This window comes from Eumetopias jubatus, unplaced genomic scaffold, assembly GCF_037043125.1.
Source record: "Eumetopias jubatus isolate StellerSeaLion01/CBP00866 unplaced genomic scaffold, mEumJub1_p1.0 scaffold_4, whole genome shotgun sequence".
Classification (NCBI taxonomy): domain Eukaryota; kingdom Metazoa; phylum Chordata; class Mammalia; order Carnivora; family Otariidae; genus Eumetopias; species Eumetopias jubatus.
Genome location: NW_028274810.1, coordinates 14,703,572 through 14,722,681, shown reverse-complemented (window position 1 = coordinate 14,722,681; position 19,110 = coordinate 14,703,572). Strand labels below are relative to the sequence as shown.

The following is a 19,110-nucleotide window of genomic DNA, read 5'->3' as shown; positions in this document are numbered from 1 at the left end:
GAAGGACGGCCAAAGAGCTGCTCCTGAAAAGGTGAGGAAATAAGGCCCAGGACTCCGGGGGTCATTGGCCATCGGGGCCCCATTCCTCTCTGAGGACAGAAGCCCTGGTGATGCTGTCCTAGGCTCTGGGTCCCCTGGGCCGGCGCCTCAAGAGGCTGCTCCCGGGTTAGCCCCTCTCCCTTCCCCCTGCCCACCCCCTCCGCCTGCGTCGTCGGCCATCAAAGCCTCGCTTGCGGCCCCAGAGCCTCGCACTGACGCGGACCCGCGCGTGAGTCAAGCCTGCGTCACGGCGCCCCGCCGCCAGGGTGGCCTTTCGGAAAGCGAGGGAACAGTGCGCGCTGCGCTGCGCTCCGCCCAGCTCCGTTCCGCTCCGCAGAGCCGGCGCGACCAAGGCGCAGGGAGGGCGGCCCTCGGCGCCCGCGACCGGAGCCCCACGCGCTGTCTCCGCTGCGGGACCTGGGTCCCCGCGCTGCTCCCCAGAGGCCCGAGCGCCCCGCGGGCGGGATCTGGGCCAGGACCGGCGGCGACCGAGGGAGCGAGGAGCGAGCAGAGTCGCGTGCGCGGACGCGCAGCTCCAGGTCCCCTCCCAGCCCCGACCGGTGCCCGCCGCCGCCAGACTCGGGCTGCCCGCGGGAGGGGCGGTGCGCCCGCCACCCGTCGGGGACCGCAGCTACTCGGCGGGTGTGCCGCTGGACAGGTGAGTCGCCGGCCGCGCCCCGCCTGGCTTTACCCGGCCAGCCACCGCAACTTTAGCTGTTCCGGCCCCGCCCCAGCCAGGAAGGCCTAAGGACGGAGGTGCGAGGCGGCGCTGCCAGGTACCCGCCCGGCCTGCGCGGGCCCCGGGCTCCTCCCGCCGCTCCAGCCGCTGTCGCCTGGCGACAGAGCCCCGGGGCCCGCGCTCCTCCGGCGCACCGGGGGTGCCCAGCTCCGCGCTCACGGGTTGGCCAACGGGTTCTTGCTTCCGGGGCTCAGGAGGGCCCAAGAACTCCGGAGCTAATCCGGCAGAGCTGCAGAGGCAAGCGCCCCGCGGAGGACCAGGCTGGAGGCCCCGCCGGTGTGGCCGCCCGGAGCTGCGCGCCCAGGGCGCAGTTCCCGCGGGGAGGCTTCTGCGCGGCTGGAGACCCCAGCCCCAGCCGCTCGGCTTCAGGCCCTTGACCTTGACAGTAACATTGGCAGGAGAAGCAGAGCGCTCACGCCCGAGATGAATATTTAATTTCCAGTCTAGGGCTGGACCTCGCTCAATTCGGAGCTAGCGGGGAGCCCATCTTCCCTCGAGGGAAGCGCGTCTGGCAACCGAATGGCGGAGATGGGGGACGTGCGCGGGGTGCAGGTCTGGAGGACCGTCTCGGGAGAGGCCTCTGACACATTTATACCTGTGCGCACCGTGCTCCCAAGCTATGCTCGCAGCAGTCTGGGGAGGCCCGCTCCCCCAGGGGCGCGGCCGCTGAGAAAGGAAACCTAGTGTTATCTTTTAAAAGCCCAACAGCCCTGTCAGGGCTCTAAGTGTTAGGAAATCCCGCGGCCACTCACATTATAGGACCCGGTTGCTGTCAAGTGGAGTTTAAAAAAAAAAATTTTTTTTTTAAATCCCATTCCTCTTTCCTTCTTTGAAAAACATTTAGGAATTAGGAAATTTCTAAACAGAGCTTCCTTGGGGGCAATGAAGTTGTGCGACTGAGGCAGGAGGGTTGGGGTGGGGAGACAGGGCAGTGGTGTAGAGAAGGAAGATGCTTGCGAGGGCACTGTCCTTGTTAATAGGAACTTCCAGGAGCTAAGAAAATCCTGTAATGGCTCCAAAAATATTCGAACCAAAACTTTAGCTGGAGCCTAACTGTTAGGCTGTGCTGGACATTCTCATTGATGTCTGGAGAACCAGGTCAGAGTGTGTTGAGGTTAACAGTGAAGGATGCTTGTATTTCATGCTGTGCTTACATTATCCCACGGTCCAGTGGGGTGGACCCGTCACCCAAGCAGGAAGGGCTTTGAGGTCACACCTGATTGTCCTTGGCTGTGGCCTGTCCATTGGGACCATCAGAGGTTTCGGCTCCTGTGCTGGTTTTTTCTCTAACGAAGCAGCTGCTGCTAAGTAGGTGGTGAGTTTCAGCAAATCCTTGCAGCTTGGCCTGAGTGACTCAGTGCAGGAGGCAAATCGTGCCCACCAGCGCTGACTGGAGTGAGTTCATTTGGCCTGAGTCACACACAGAGTTGTGTGTCAGCTATTTATGAGATGAATGGAGATCTATACCAGGACTTGTGAGCAGAAACACCAGAGCTCCCAGTGTTTCGGGGTCACAGAGGTGGGCAAGTCCTCAGGGTGAGCTAGGCAGAACTCAGGCTACCTGGCTCCTGGGCAGGAGTCACAGAGCGCTGGCCCCCCAGGCAAGGCAAGCAGAGCCAGGCTGGGGTGGGGGGATTGGAGCAGAGGCTCTGGGGGAGGCTCTGTGGTTGTGGTCAGAAATGGGCCCCGTGCTCTGCCATGTGCCGGCATGGGGTGACCTTGGGCAAGTCACTTTACCTTTGGAGCCTTGGTTTCCTCAGTTCTAAGATAGGGATGCTTATGGTGCCTTTTCCTCAGGCTTATTTGGAGCCCAGTGCTAGACACCTGGCGGATGCTCATAAAAATGTTGATTCCCCACCCCTTTCTTTATGGCCTGTAACCAGTGGTGGTTCTTTTTCTCCCTGCCCTTGTGCCTTGGTGTGAGAGGGGATGTGGAGACAAATGAAAGTGTCAGGGCTTCACGTGTGGTTGAGAAGGACCCATAATTCAGCTTTAAACTGACCTCTTCCCAAACTTCAGGTCTCCCCAGGACACCCTGAGTAAGAACAGGGTTATGGGGGGCGGGGTGTGGGTGGAGGGCCGAGCCGTGCTGGATCTGATGGGTGCCCTCGGCTGTCTGCAACAGCTCCGGCTTGAGACTCCCGCACAGACCTTGACCCTTTCGGATCGTGCATGACTGTGGCCTTCTCTCAAGTTGTGGCATTTGGTGGGTGGACTTCAGGGGTCCCTGCCCTTTGATCAGATCTGGCCATCCTCCCCACAACCTGTCCTGTCCACCATGGAGTTGGAAGCTGCATGACAGCCATCCCGGAGAGGAGAGTGTGTCTCCTGCCTTCCCCGAGGGATCCTGGCCCCTCGCTCTCTCTTTGTGTAATGTGTCTAGACTTGGTGCTGAGCTAAGTTGTGTGTGCCTCAAAAGTAAAGGCAATAAAGGGATCCCCAGTGCAGCAAGAGAGGCCATGCTGGCCCAGGGGACTCCATCTACTACAGGCAGTGTGTGTGTGTGTGTGGGGGGGTACATGCACCCTGGATGGATGCCCTCCCCACTGGATCTGGGAGCAAATTTCAGAGAAGAGGGGATTCTTGAGAAGCAGGCTCCTGCTGCCTGTGCACCTTCCCTCCCCTCATGCTCCTTTCCTGTCTAAGTTAGCTGCAGCGGGACAATTCATCATCAGTCCCTTTAAGGCTGCTAAGATAAGCAGCAGAAGAGTTTAAAGGAAAGGTGGATTTGAGCTTTCTTCCTGGAAGCAGATCTGAGTTATTGCTCGCTCCGAGGCTGGGCTGCAAGAAGTTCTCACAGCCAAACATCTGGAGCACCAGGCTGGGAAGAGACTGTCAGTCAGCCTCCACAAAGTCCTTTTACATCATCCTGCCCCACCTCGTGCTCCAGACTTCCAGAGGGCAGAAGCACAAGGCCGCAGATGGGTCTGAATTGGTGTGCTACCCTAGACGGGTGGGCCAGTGACCTGTGGGGAAAGGCCTACTTGGCGTGCTTTTAGGAGGGGTGACTGAGTTCTGGATTCCAGCAGCTCACGCCATGCTTGGCAAACAGTGATAATATCCAGGTTTTTACTGAGGCTTCTGTGTTGTGCTAAGTGCTTTATTCATACACCATCTCATTTAATCTTTGCTACAATCCCAGGAGATGGATATTGCTCTCTGCAGTTTACAGATGTGGGACTTGAGGTTCAGAGAGGTGAAATAATTTGCCCAAGGTCACACAGGTAGTGAGTGGCAATCTGAGAATTTGAACTCAGGTCTGGCAGAACCCAAACTTTATGTTCTGAACCACTTATGTGATATGTCTTCACAGTAAGTTCCTAATAAATATTTGCTGGCTACCTAAGCATTTATCCAGATGAGGCGGTCTAAGCCTATGGGTCTGATTCTTTAAGCTAGTGCCCTGAGGAAGGGGGAAATGAGCCTCCACCAATGGGAATTTGGTAGAGAATGAACATACGTAAACTTCCAAGGTTTGTGGAAACTGGTCTGTGGTGCCAGGTGGGTTGGAATCCAGCAGAAGATCCCAGACTCCACTGTGGTGCTTTATTGTCCTGTTGGTCTTTTTCTTCCCGATCTCTACCACTCCTGACCTCATTCCTTAAAGTTTATCCAAGTCAGGGATTGGTGCTGGAAGCAGTGAAGGAAGAGTCCGAGCAGGTTGGATGTTGCCCTGAGGATGTCTGCATCTGCAGAATCCAGGGCGGCCGGGCCCTGGTGGGAGGTCTGGTGTGTCAGGTTTCTTTGCTGGAGAGTGCGTGCCAGGGACTTGCAGCAGTTTCTGGTGAGGCCCCAGACCCCAGAGCAAAACTGCTAACACTCCAAGGTTATTTACAGCAGCTGCCGGCTTGGGCTGCTCAGAGGGACGCTGCTTGCTTCCTAGCCTTGTCCCATGGAGAGCCCAATGTCCTCACCCCTGGGGCTTTGCCACTGGAGTCCGTGGCTGCTCTGGGAAACTTGGCATCTGAGTCTTCCTGCTTCTTCATCTCTTCCCTCTCTGAGAAATCACCAGCCCTGGGAGAATAGGCCCGTATTATCCTTTCCTGCCTGGTACCTCCAAACCACCGTTGATCTTGAGAAAGTTCCTGTAAGTGAGGGTGGATAATTGGAGTGTAAGCATTAATGCTCCCCCATCCCACCCCCAGAGGACACGAAGAGTTCTCCCAGAAGCCCTTGCTGCACAGGCAGCCATTTTGTGCAGATATATTCCTTTGAAAATTCCCCTTCTCCCCCACCCCCATGAGTAATTATTTAAGTTAAAACATGGTTCAACTATGGATAAATCCGGTTATTAAAACAACTAGATATTCACTGTGTACAGAAAACTTACAGGTGGGAAGATAAGCTCAGAGGCAAGGTGGGTTGCTGTACTACCTTATTCTCGTGTTCATGACCAGGTATAGTTTATTGGAGAATAATTCTGGGTCAGACGAGTCCTGAGCAGCCTGAGTCTCCAACTTGGGAATTGAGACTTAAAGCCCTGTTTGACTGGGGCCTCTTGTGGAGTGAAGGTGGGGCAGGCATGGGCTGGAGGAAATAATGCCCCAGCTCCTGGGCCCTGGAGTTCATCTCTCATCCGCTGCGTTTGTCCCATCGACTTGCCGCTTGATCTTCCAAGGCTACTCGTGGTTCATTTGGAGATAACAAGCTGCCTCTCGTTATATTCTATCATTTCTAATTACTGGTTAAATTAGAATTTCCTCTGGATTCTGTGCACCACTAATTTGCCACCTATTCTTTTACTCACAAATAGAATTCATTGGTCCACACCCTCAAATTCCTGCTGGTTGCATTTTCTCTTTAATTATAAGACTCCGGGGCCCCTGTGGTTATAAATCCCACTCCAGGTCAGGAGTGTTGTTTGATAAAGCTACCTTTCGAGGAATGTGAACAGTCACCTGCTGGAGTGACTCCATCAGGTGCTGCCAGGTGAGTATTCGGTGAGGATGTGGACCTTCTCTTCCCTGGGGGTAGGGGGTTGTCTAGGGAAAGGAGAGCCAGGTGCAACCCAGCATTAGCTCCCAGAAGGGCCTGATGGGCGCTGTCCACGGTCCTGGCACACCACCGAGAAGACCTGCTGGCTAGGAATTTGGGGCCTCCTTTAGAACAGCTGGAAGGAATCTCCTTGACCAGTTCTCCGACTTGCGTTATGTCATTGGCTTTAGGAAAGGACCTGGCCAAATGAAGAAGCTCCTAACGTCGGAGAAATGGTGGTAGAAGGACTCACCTCACTGTTGACATGCTGAATGAGATTCAGGGGTATCACTTTGCAATGCAGCATGACCCAGTGGAGAACTTCCTCACCAGTGCCACATATGGGTAGCATGTGGCCCAGAAATAATGATGCCTTCATGTCTTGGAATAGCCTGGAGTGGCCTAGGGTGGTACGGCCTCCTCCATTTACCCCAGTGTGCCATACCAGCATTCTCTTCTTTGTGTGTTATGACATACAGAAGTTTGAAAAGCGCCAACATACCAGAAAGGAAATGGGCTACAGAACTTGGGAGACCACAGTTTGAATCCCCACTCTTACACTTCATGGCAGGGTAACCTTGTACCTGATGGCTATCTTCCCTTAGCCCTGGCTTCTTCGTTTGTAAAATGAGAATTACACTTTTTATCACAAGTTTTTTGGGGAGATAAATAATGTATGTAAGCCATAGCAGGTCTTCAAAAATATTTGCTCCTGGGGCGCCTGGGTGGCTCAGTCCTTTAGGTGGCCGCCTCTTGATTTCAGTTCAGGTCATGATCTCAGGGTCCTGGGATTAAGCCCCATCTCGGGGGGACGGGGGGGGGTCTGCTTGTGGATTCTCTCTGCCCCTCCCCCAACTTGTGCACTCTCTCTCCTTCCCTCTCAAATAAATAAATAAATCTTTAAAAAAAATACTTTCTCCCTTCACTGTGATCTCACTGTCCCGTGACCTGTTCCCAGTAGGAGCACTTTTCTGCCCACCCATCCACAAAGCTGCACTGAGGGCTGGTGACGAAAGAGTCACAAACCCTTCTCATTCCCAGAAAAGAGACATCATGTTGGGACTGTAATTAAGGGTTTCTGATCACTATTCTTTCAAGTGCTCTTCAGCAGTCTGGTGGGTAACTCAGGTAATTGGACCCCCTTGGTTCCCTCTGTTTCTCCCTGAAACAAGATAAAATACTGGCTTTAAGAAAATCCAGGTCAGAGAATTTGGACAGATACTGTGCGGACCCATCTGTTACCACCATGAGACTCCCATGAATGAGGAAAAAGGTAGTGAGGTTTTCACTCATTGCTCCCGGACTTTGTATTTTCACATCTCATTTTAAAAAATTGTGTCTTTTTCCAATTGGGATACTCTCATGGGTCTTTACCTGTCTGGGACCTGGTATGCTCTTCAGCATCCTGGGGCCCTTTGTTTCCTTCTCTCTTTAAAACCTAAACCTCACCCATCAACCTGGTTCAGGTCACCATCACCTCTCACGTACCCTCCCTGTTTCTTCACTTGTCCTTAAAAACAGTTGAGTCACATCACACACCTGCTCAAACACTTAAAACAGCTCCCTGTTAGCCTTGAAAGGAAACCCAGGCCTTTCCATGGCCTGCAAGTCTTGCCTGCTCTGGAGTCTAGCTATCCTCCTGTCAGCACTGCCCATTCTTCCCTTGCTTAGGATGCTCTAGGCCCAGACCCTTCTTTCTGGTCCTTGTAGTCAGCAAGCAGTCTGCCTCAGGGCCTTTGCACTTCCTATTCTCTCTGCCCTGAATGGTTTCTGAGGGTATTCACAAGGCTCATCCTCTCACTCTATCGGTCTTTATCAGAGTGTGTCCTCCTATTCCCCCTATATATTGCAGCATCCCTGTCTCACTCCAACCCCTCACATTCACTATTACATATTTATGTGCTATCTTTATCTATACTATAGGTATGTGTCTATATACACAGTATTAATTATATATTTGTCGGATTTTTATGTGTCACTTTACAAGAGAATATAAATCTCACAGGGGAGGGACACTGTTTTCTCTGTTCTCTGCTGCGCTCGAACAGGGCTCAGCACATAGTTAGTGTTTAGGAAATATTGGATGAAGGAAGTAGAGGAAGTGGGAAGTCAGTTGGAGCGCCAGTACCTGCACCCCCCAGCAGCCTCCCCACCTCGGGGACCGACGTGCTTGTCACACTCCGGTGCCAGGGCATTGCAGGACAGTGGGCAGCTGTGCCTCTAGACTTGGTCAAGCCCATCTCCCCCACGTGCTCACCTGAAGGGGTGGCTGGTGCCCGCATTAGCTCATTTTATCCTCGTGATGACTCTGTGAGATTGGGGCCGTCTGTTCCATCTTTTCAGATCCAGGAGTGGAGACCACGAGAAGGTTGTGTAGTTTCCTGAAGACTCACAGCTAGTAAGTAGCAGCAGGACCCCAACCAGGCTTCCCTGACTCCAAAGCCCATCTTTCTGTGCTTGTGTTATGATTTAGAGTCAGACCCCAGAGCCAGACTGTGCTGGTGTGGATCCAGGGTCCTCCACGTTTTGACTTGTATCTATGAACTAGTTACTTTATCTCATCAATTACAAGTTGCATTTTGCTGTACGTTGTCACATCTTCAGTTCAGGACACGAGGTACAATCAGTGGTATCTCAAAATGGCTGTTGGTCAGGTGGCGTGGTGACCTGGTTGGGTGAAAACCTTCCACTGACCCTCTCTGGTAAGTTCAAGAAAGTGCCAGCATCAAAGGGTTTTAAGTTCAATGAAATTAGGTAACTAATCCCTTTAAACCTCTACTTCTTCATCTATAGAATGGGAATAATTGTGGAACCAGCCTCATCCAGTGATGGGCAGGGTTTAAGCTGTGGCTTAACAGCGGCTGCCGCAGAGCCAGCCCTCAAGAAGTCTCCCCTGTGGGTTGTGGTTTTGGTTTATTACTACCCCCACCCCGAAGTTCCCTTAGCACCTAAATTCTGGCACAAGGTTAATGCATCCGTGAGGCGGCCATGGGGCTGCCATTGCTTACACACCCACCGGCATGCCTTTCCCCCTCACATGAAATGGTAAAACTGAACCAAAAGATTTTGTTTGCACTAGCCCCACCCACGGCTTCCAGTGCCAGTTCCTCCCCCTCTGGACCATCTGCCCCTTTTCCTGCTTCCCTTCCTCCTTGACGAAGAAAACAAAATACCAACTGCAGAGAACATGCTCGGCAAATGCAACAGGAAGGTGAGACAGGCCTTGGAAGGTTCTCCTGGCTCCTTTGCCTGAGTTGTTGTTCGGAATGGTCCCACCAGCCTTGTGGGATGCTCTGTGCCAAGGCCGTGCCTGTCTAGGGTTTATTTCTCTGAGGTGAAGACGGACCCTGTCTACAAAGTGGAGAAAGTGAGGCACAGAGTGGATCCTTTATAAGAGGCAAAACATCAGTGAGTGCTGGCCAGACTTCTTAGTTTACCTTTGCTTTAAACTACCACTGCGGGGGAGCGCCTGGGTGGCTCAGTCGGCTGGGCGTCCAGCTCTTGGTTTCAGCTCAGGTCATAACCTCAGGATTGTGGGATTGAGCTCCATCGTTGGTCTCCCTGTGGGTCTCCCTGCTTAGCGGGGATTCTGCTTGTCCTTCTGACTCTGCCCCTCCCCCCAGTGCATTCTTTTTCTCTCTTATAAAAAATAAACTGCTACTTCGGGCACCTTTGGGGCATCGAGTCTTCCTGAGATCAGAATATTGCATCAGAAAATAGGAAAATTTGGGAGCTGGGAAATTGTATCAGACTCTGGAAAACTGGGGGGCTTCAAAATGCATCCATTCATGAATTCATTCATTCACTTCCTTCATATCATACCATATCATATTTATTTATTTTTTAAGATTTTATTTATTTATTTGAGAGAGAATGATAGCATGAGAGGGAAGAGGGTCAGAGGGAGAAGCAGACTCCCCGCTGAGCAAGGAGGCCGATGTGGGACTCGATCCCAGGACTCCAGGATCGTGACCTGAGCCGAAGGCAGTCGCCTAACCAACTGAGCCACCCAGGCGTCCTCATATCATATTTATTGAGCACATATAATAGTAATACAGGAAGATTTGGTCTTGCAAAACCAAAGATGGTATTCTTTGAGATATAGGAGGGAGACCAAAACACAAACCCAGCAAATCTCTGAAATGGAGTCAGAAATTACCGTTCTGTTTATTTGACTTCTCGATAAACTTGTCTTTTTCTTTCTCTTTCTATCCGTGTGGTAACCAGATGTAGTCAGTAGGTAAGCACTGTTTCCTATTTTACAGATGATTACAGAACAGAAAACTGCCTTCCAAGTCCTGGGGTCCTCCCCACATGGGCTGCAGGCCTGCCCCCGATTAGTCACCTGGGCTGGGGCAGGCCGACACCTAGTAGGTTTAAATGTAGCTCGGTCAGTTGTGTTAGCTTTTCATCCTTGCCTCTGTTTCAAAGGTGAAGGCAGTGGTTAGCATTTCAACAGGGAAGCTGGTTGCTTTTGGAGGAGGGGAAGGCAGCAGCCCTGGAACATCTGTAGGGACCCTGTTCCATCCTGTGTGTGGCAGGCACAGGCTGGGCTGGGGGCAGGGGCAGGTGGACACAAAGCTGGGCACACCTTGGTTCCTGCCTTCGGGGAGCTCCCTGTTTAGAAGAGGAATCAAGGATGCACACAGGTAGCTATACTAGAAAGCCAAATGGTAAAAGCGTGGAAGAGTATTACAAGTTGTGTGCCAAGAAGGGGAAAGTAAGGAGCATTAGTGCTCATTTAGAGCATCACAGAACCTGTCACAGAGGCGAGGCAGTGGACCTTGAGCGGCACTTTCAGAGACTGGAAGCTTCAGTAGGCAGAGGCTGGGAAGGGCTTTATGCAGAGGGGCCGGGGGATGGGGGGAGGAAGTGACAGCCGAGGCTGGGGGATGGAGGGGCCCCAGTGGAGGGGCTGCGAATGCCTCTGGCCAGGGCCATGGGCTCTCTCCACGAGGAAGTGGCAGTGGGGTGACATGGTATTTCAGGAAGCTGCCTCTGAAGGCCTAGAGGAAAGTGAGCCTGCTGCAGGCGTCTGACTAAGGAAGGGTCTGAACTAGAGCGCGGGAAGCAGGGGACATTGAGGATGGGGTCAAATATGCTGACGGAGCTCTGTGCCCTTGGGATGGAGGGTGAGGGAGGGAGAGGTCAAGAATGGAGCTGGACGAGAAAACCCAAGGAGACCCATCAAGACCGGCCAGGGCCTGTCAGGAGCAGTTTGCCCCAGGTGACTGCCAGAAGTTTCGATAAAACAATTAAAAATAATTTGTAGGACAATTTGTTTCTCTGATAACAGTCTGACCCGTTTTGGGCTCAGCTGAAGCCCAGAGGCTCTGAGGTAATTAGGAGAGCAGTTTGGGCCACAGGGGCTTGTCACATGAAAATCAGGAAGCTGTTGAGTTGTCTGAGAGAGAGAGACCCCGACCTGGCTTCCTTCCCACCACCCATTAGCCTTAAGTTGGACCCTAGCTTTATGGCTGAGGCGGCTGGGTGTTCTCCCTCCGTCCTCCACTCCGGGGGGCTCTTCCCGGCTCTCCACTGTAGAGGTTCGCATTTAAGAATGTGCACTACTGTCCCCAGAGCCACGAGACCCAAGGGTGGCAGAGCAAGGTGCGCCCCGTGGGGCTCAGGGAAGCGGGGCCTTGGGGGGGGTCTGTCGTCACCTTGGCTGCCTGCTCTCCCGAAGATGGTGGCCCCACCACACAGACCCCCTGGGAGTCTGGCTTGGAAAATAAGGGATTTCCTTGCATTCGTCCCCTGAGTTACCTGGCCTAACCCTCCCGAACAAGAGAGACGCTGACCCCAAGAGGCGGGTGTTCAGGGGGCTGACTAGATGCAGAATTCCAGAAGGCCCCCAGCTCTGGCTTCTGGGAGCGGAGGGGCTGGGCCTGGCCCCTGTTGCAGGTCGTCCCCTGAGGTGATGGCTGAGTGCTGTGCTTGAAAAGTTGTTGTGGAGCTGTCAGCCTTCTGGCCCGGGATATTTTTACCCGTCTGCCTCCTCATCACATTATTATTTTTTTTTTTTTTAAGAAGATTCACGGTTTACTCCCTCCGTGCTGCTTCTCTCACATGTTCTTCTGAGCTGGAAGCTTAGCCTCTGTTGCTAAGTGACGGATCTGGCCCCGCGGGCTTTCTGGGCTCCCGAGCCCCCCTGCATCGTGCTTTAAGTAATTGAGGTATTCCTCTCAGAGCGCACCTTGGAACTCCATCATCCGACGTACTGCTGGCGAAAGCAGCTTTCGGCCCGCCCCTGCTCCTCCAGGGGCATGATTCGAGTTTGGCTGGGCTGGCCATCAGAGCGTCCCCACGACACCCCAGCGAGCCCTCCACTGACAGAGGTGGTAAGACAGGTGGGAGGACCTGCGGTGTCAAGTGCCTGGGGCAGGTCACGCCTTGCTCACACCCACGTGCAGGAGGGACACCCCCTGGATACAGACAGCTGAAGCGGGCCTCAGAGATCATGCAGACCAACCAATTTTACACACAGGGAAACCGAGGCCTAGAGAGGTCAGGGCAACGGGGCCAGCTTGCAATTGTTGGTTGGTGGTTGGTCGGCACCAGCACCTAGCTGGCCTTCTGATACCTGGATAATGGCTGACTCCATGGCCTGTAAAGTCAGGGGTAAAGAGGAATCTGCCCCTCTGGGTCCTTCTCTGATCTTGCTTGTCCCAGGCCATGCTTCGGGGTTGTTGCCTGGGTACGTGTTGGATTCCCATGTCCTGGTCTGAAAGCTGATCTTTCACCAGTCCAGTGACTCCCAGGGAGCTGGGGGGTGCAGGAAGGGAGGGTCGTTCCAAGTCACTGGTGCCCCATCCTCTTTAAAACATGGAGGGAGCACAGGAGTGAGGAGACGTGGGTGCTGACAGCCTCGTGACGTGAGCCAGGTGCTGTCCTGCCCTGGGATGCGGCTGCCGCTCACTGCCCGAGCTGGCCGTGAATCCAATGGGGTGTTAAGAAGAGGTGACATTTGTGAGCACTTGCTGGGCGCCGGCCCTGTTCTGAGACCCACCCGACTGATGTTCCCCACAACACCATAAGGTGGGCACGGTTATCCTCCTTTGACTGCTGAGGAAACAGAGCTCAGGCCAGGCAGCTGGCAAGCACGGAGCTGGGATTTGAACCCGTGCAGTTGGGCTCCTGAGCAGGGTCACCACCCCAGACCATGCCAGCAGACTGAGTAAAAACTGTTTGTAAGTGGTTTCAAACCATCACAAATATGAGCTGTTGTTCAACTACTAATATTGCTAGACTTTAAGGTGAGGCCATGTGTCTATTAGTAATAACACTGCTGATCTTTAGACCCAAGACCCTGCCCTGCGCAGCCGTTACCTGCTTCCCTGTGGCACCAGGTGAGGAGGGCAGGCTGGGCTCTGTAGGGTGTCGCCCCAGCAGCCTCCGGTGGGGGGGGGGGCGCCAGTCCTTGCTGACAAAACTCGGACATTCCTGAGACGGTGTGGGTGGAAAATGCTTTTCTCCACCCTCTACCCCACTTCTCCGCAAACTCACTCTGGCCTCTCCTGAGGAGCAATAGCATTTCTGTGACCAACTAGAAATAGGGGAGCTTCCATATTTTTAAATGAATAAAGGCAAATAATGCAAGGCTTTCCAGCAGCAGGGTCCTTCCTGGTGCCAGGCCCAGCGCTGGGCACTTTGGATGTGTCCGCTCACCGAGTCCCCATGGCAGCCTCCCTCGGAGCGGGGAGCTGTCATCATGTAGACCCTTTTTACCCCCGAGAAGACTGCCACCTGCATCATTAAAGTGAAGTGGCTGCCCACCTCTCTCAGTGCACCAAAGTCCCCGTAGTCGGCTGCGGTGGTGGAGGGCAGGGGCTTTGAAGACCGGCAGGGGTTGAGTGCTCCCATCTTGTCTGTTCGCTCACTCACTTGACACACATTTCCTGAGTGCCTCTGCTCAGACGTCCCCTCCTCAGGGATGCCTTTCCAGACCATAAAATGGCGGACTTCCAGCTTGCAACACTGCTTCCCAGCATGTTATTTCTCTTTGTATCATGTATCCCCACGGGCCATTGTACGTTTCTTTCTTTCTTTAGTATCCGACCCTTCCACAAGAAATATAAACTCCACAAGAGGACACACTTTGCTTATTTTGTTTGCTGCTGCATCCCTGACACCTAGAACAGAGCCTGGCACAGAGAAGGCACTCAGTAAGTGGATGTCACTCAGTGAATGAATGAATGAATGAATGAATGCAATGGGAGCTCTCAAACCCAGGCCCTCACCACCACCGCTTTCTTCCTGTTCCCCAGCCCCCATGCTGAGTCTGACCCGGTGGCTTTGGGCAATTCACTTCCTCTCTGGACCTCAATTTTCTCATACCAAAAATGAGAATATTGCTAGGGCCCCTCAACCTTTACTATTCTGAGTGTCAGACTCTGTTGTCATCGAGCGTGTTTCTAGGCACAGAAGGTTCCAGTCGTGATTGCTTCCCAGCCCAGGGGCTTCGCTTGCAAATTTGCACCAGCACTTTTCCCCTTGCAAACCTGATGGCCCAGGAGGACCCGGCCCCCCTCCTGTGATGCAGATGCTCTCACATATCTTGGGAAGAAGGAAGAAGCTCCTATTGAGCTGACATCTAGGGTTTCCATGATGCTGCTGTGGGTGTCCTTCCCTTTACCAGAATGTGTTGATTTTGTCCTTGAGTCCTCCTAGTTTAAAGGAGGCTTGTCCCCCCTCTGCAGCCCTTTCTCTGTTGGTGACCAGAGCTGCCACTCTCTCGGCTATTTATGAGGAAGCTTGTCCTCCAGTTGGTCAGCATCAGGATAAATTCTGCAGACTTATGGGAATCCCCTCTGGTTTTCTCCAGTTGGGGGATGACAGGCAGTAAATCATGCTTAATGCACTGCAGATTTGTCCTGATCAAATTCCACTGCAGCCACAGTACCTGGAGTTAGGCTCTGAGCTGGTACCCTGGTGATTGCTGTCTCCACAGGGACCCCAACCCTTCTCCCCAGTTCTAGTTTTTAATAAAAACTCTTGTCTAAGCTATAGGGGAGATGGGGTAGCCAGCCAACCAGACATTGCATGGACCTTAGGTTTTCTCCATTTGAGTGCCTGGCGACAGGGACCTGCTGACTGGAGAAAGCAAGGGGCTCATCCTGCTGCAGCCCCAGCAAGAACACAGGCCTCCCTATTGCATAACACCTAGGGGCACCATTTCCTTATGTAGCATGGGCAATTCGGCAGCCAGGGGAGGCTGAGGGATGAAGGGTCCTTGGACACACACTCCCTCCAGGACACAGTGGAACGTTCCGCTGACCCGATGTGGAGTGAAGTCCCAACAGAGAGCTGCGTTTCTTATGAGGAATTCTGAGGTCTTTTAGGCAGACTGGTTCTGTCTCAGTCACTCCAAAGCCCAAGACCTTGACTGTTCCTGGGGTGGACGGGGGGTAGTCACTGAAGACTCACTGTCTCCCTTGGATGAGGAAGGCAGGGAGGTGTCACCTGCTGCTGTGGTCCACGGCCTGGCCCAGAGAGGGCTGGCGAACCACACAGACCAACATGAACTGTCCCCATCTGTTGGGTCTCCCAGTGTCACTACATGTGTAACAGGATCTGGCTGGGCAGGTCCCCTTGAAGTCTGGGTCTTTACCCGAGTCGGCCAGGAGGTGTGGGGTAAGCTTCCACTGCGAGGTGCCATTGCCCGTGCTGTTCCGATGGCGCCGATGAGGAGAACAGACGGGAGCACAGCTTCCAGAGGCGGCTCCTTCCCTTAGTAAAGCAATTACAGAGCTGGGTAATTTACATACCTCGAAAGATGCAGGGCAACGGCAGGCTGGGGTGTATGTGTGTTTAATTTTAAATCCTCCAACCTCCCCTTAACGAGGAGGTGCTTTGAAACATAGCAGCATGTTGCTATCCTTCAAAGGACTCATTCCCTTGGTGCCTTATTTCTTTAAGGGAAGGCATGAAAGATGGATGAGGAATGGCAGGAGCCGGGGTGGGTTTTGCCTCCCCCGCCTGCACTGTGCAGACATTATCTGCTGTAAAACTGTCACCGGAGGATGGAGAACTGGCTCTTGGCTGCAGTGGCCCTCAGATAATGTCACTGCTGAGCAAATGCCCAGCATTTGTTGGCACTCAGCAAACACCTCTGGGGCGGTGGTGTCAGAATCCTTAGCAAAACCTGGTCAGTGCTCCTGCTGGAGAAATGAAAGGGACGCAGGGGCTGGTGCGCAGGGTCCCCACAGTGAGAGCACTAGCCTTTTTTTTTTTTTTTGCAAGCATAAATGTCCCTTTGAATCACCTGAGGGTTCTGTAAAAATACAGAGACTGATTCAGTAGGTCTGGGAGTGGGCCTGGGATTCTGCATTTCTAACAAGTTCCCTGTGATGCTCCTGGCCCATGAACTGTAGTTTGAATAGAAAGACCCTAGAGAAGGCAGACACCAGCTTCCCTGGGTCCCAACAGGTGGCTTAGCTACATAGAGCTCAGGAGGGCTAGGGCTTGGCCACCAGCCTGCACCGCCTGGGAGGAGAGGACAGTGGGGGCCTCTGAAGGGTCTTGAACACTCTAGGACATGCAGTTATGAGAGGGGGCAGTATCGTCATGGACGGCCCTTTATTTGGGTTTGGTGACTTGTTTGGCTTCTTCTACCCCAATAGGTTTACCTTTCTTCCTTCCTTATTTCCTTCCTTCCTTCCTTCCTTCCTTCCTTCCTTCTTTCTTTCTTTCAAGATTTTATTTATTTATTTGTCAGAGAGAGAGAGAGAGCACAAGCAGGGGGAGCGGCAGGCAGAGGGAGAAGCAGACTCCCCACTGAGCAAGGAGCCCAGGACCATGAGTCGAAGGCAGACTCTTATCTGATGAGCCATGCAGGCGTCCCTAGGTTTACCTTTTGGTGATGCTCAGAGAGGGCCTGTGGGAAAACTGAGTCTGCAGACTTTGAGCTCCTCGGTGGGCACCTTCTGTTGGGGAGGAAGGCAAGCTCCATATTCCAGGCCACTCACTGCCCGGCCTCTGAGTATGTGCCCTGGAGCGACAGGGGATCTGGGTCCACGTGGGCTCCCCACCTCTCTTGGTGTGGTCAGCTAATCCTCTCCTGCTCACCTGGTCGCTTTCACAGGTCCCCGGATGAGAAGGAGCTGACAGCAGCCGAGTGTCACCTTCTCTGAGTGCTGGGGAGCAGGGCTTCGTGGCCCAGGCGGCAGCAATGCCGAAGAACAGCAAGGTGACCCAGCGCGAACACAGCAGCGAGCATGTCACGGAGTCGGTGGCCGACCTGCTGGCCCTCGAGGAGCCGGTGGACTACAAGCAGAGCATCCTGAACATGGCGGGTGAGACAGGCGGCAAGCAGAAGGCCGCAGACGAGGAGCTGGGTGCGGAGGACCGGCCGGCCTGGAATAGCAAGCTGCAGTACATCCTGGCCCAGATTGGGTTCTCTGTGGGCCTGGGCAACATCTGGAGGTTCCCTTACCTGTGCCAGAAAAACGGAGGCGGTAAGAGGTGGCCCTGCCTGCCCCGATGGCGCCCTGCAGTTGGGCCAGGCCCAGGGGTGAAAAAGAACACCCTTTGCTGATGCAGAATTGGGGCTCTTGGCGGGTGGAGCTCAGGATTCTAGAGGAAGGCTCCTCAGAAATAGCCAGTGGTTAACAGAGGCTGTCAGGCATGGTGATAATAAGGACCCGGGCTCTGGCCCAGGATGCCCTGCGTGGAGACCCCAGTGCAGCCAGTCAGTTCTGTGACCCCATGAAAGTTGCTTGATCTCTCTGCACCTCTCTGTTCTTCATCTGTAAAATGGGAATAATAGTAGATCCTGCCTCATGGCAGAGTGGGGAAGATTAAATGAACTTTACATGTAGAATGCTTAACACCGTATCTGATGCATAGTAAAGAGCAACGGTTGACCATTCTAATTAAATGCTTGCCAGGTGCCAGGCACTGTTTAACACTTACTGGATATTAGGCTGAAATGCATGAAACTGCTGATGTTTGAGCATCTTGGAACAACCAAAACACCAATTTTATACACTTCAACCATTGATTCCCCCTATACCCTATGTGAGGAAGGAGTTATTATCCTCATGGTAGAGACTGCAAAACCGAGGCCCAGAGAGGTTAGATGACTTGCTCAAGGTCACACAACTAGTGATAAAGTAAGGATTCTAACCTGGACAGCTTGGCCCTGGCATCCAAGTACACCCGCTGCTGCCTCCCAGATAGGAGGGGGCCTCACACTACCCCTTGCGTTTTAATCCACCTAGAGGATCTTACCCCTGGTATCAAACCTGGGTAGCAGCCCCTCTGAGGCAGCCTGGAATGTTCCAAAGGTAATTTGTTTTGAAACCAGGGGAAAGCTAACAGAAAATAAAAAGAAAAACCTAGCAGGCTGAAGACAGTGACATTTATAAGCTGGGACATCTGGGAAAGTGACTTGAGCCAGCAGAGAGCCCTTGTGCCTCAGTCCCCATGGCCTGGGACTGCTACACCCCAGCCTGATGGTTGGCCACAGCTTTGTAGACATTTTAACCTTACTCCTTCTGTCTCTGCTCCACGGGACTCTGGCCACGGAGCCTCTCCCATAGATGCAGCCCCATTCAGGGACACTCCCTCTTCCCCAGAACACACCCTCTCTGACCCAGAGGCCAAGTCTGGCTGGAGGCTTCCCCTCCGTTCCAATTTCTGTTGAAGGGCAGGAAGTGAGATGGCCCCTCGAGCCGGTATAACTGAGGCCAGAGGCTTTTATCCTTCCACTAGACCATGGTCTATTTACCATATGCTCCCCATGCTTTGCAAGGTCTTCCCCGCCCCCCGCATCAATCAGTCAATCAATCAATCAATAACTGCCAGTTAGAGCTTTTGGTCTGGGTGGCATGGCTAGACTCAGGTCACTGAGTCGATACAAGACCAGCCCAAAGAAGGATACAACTCTATGTGTGTGGTTTTCTTATGTGCTGAGAGATGCTGACAAGAGGCATCCACGGTGACGTCAGAAGACACGTCGCCTCTGGGGACTCCAGCTGGTAACCTCTAACCTTGTGCTTTGTGGCTTAGATGATCAGCTCTGCCTGGGTGCTGGGTGCTGAATCAGAGTCCCTCTCCCCACCACACACACTCCCGGGGCAGTGGGCTTGCCAAAGCTCTCCTCCTCATGGTACCACCAGCCCATCGCCCTGATGCCAGACACCGTCGACAACCCCCAGAAGAAAAGCGTTGTTAGCGCTCAGAATTTTGAGCTCTCCACTCCTTGTTGCTGCTCCCATTCTTCCGTCCTCTCTGATTCCTAGAATCCCTTTTTATCTCTGCCTTTAACTCTCCTGTACTCTACGAGTATTACGGTAAGTTATCCCAAATGATTTTTGGAAGGAGGCTAATGATCCTATTTCAGATACAGGAAGGAG

General features: G+C 53.3%; 1 protein-coding gene across 2 annotated transcripts in view; it reads left to right on the top strand.

The window, feature by feature from the left end:
• Positions 1-16,922: 16,922 nt before the first annotated feature.
• Positions 16,923-19,110, top strand: part of SLC6A17 (solute carrier family 6 member 17) — a 28,572-nt gene continuing 26,384 nt past the window's right edge. For both annotated transcript variants that reach the window (XM_028102169.1, XM_028102168.1), the window contains exon 1: positions 16,923-17,208. In XM_028102169.1, the coding sequence (XP_027957970.1) occupies positions 16,923-17,208 (286 nt within the window). The remainder of the gene's footprint in view (positions 17,209-19,110) is intronic.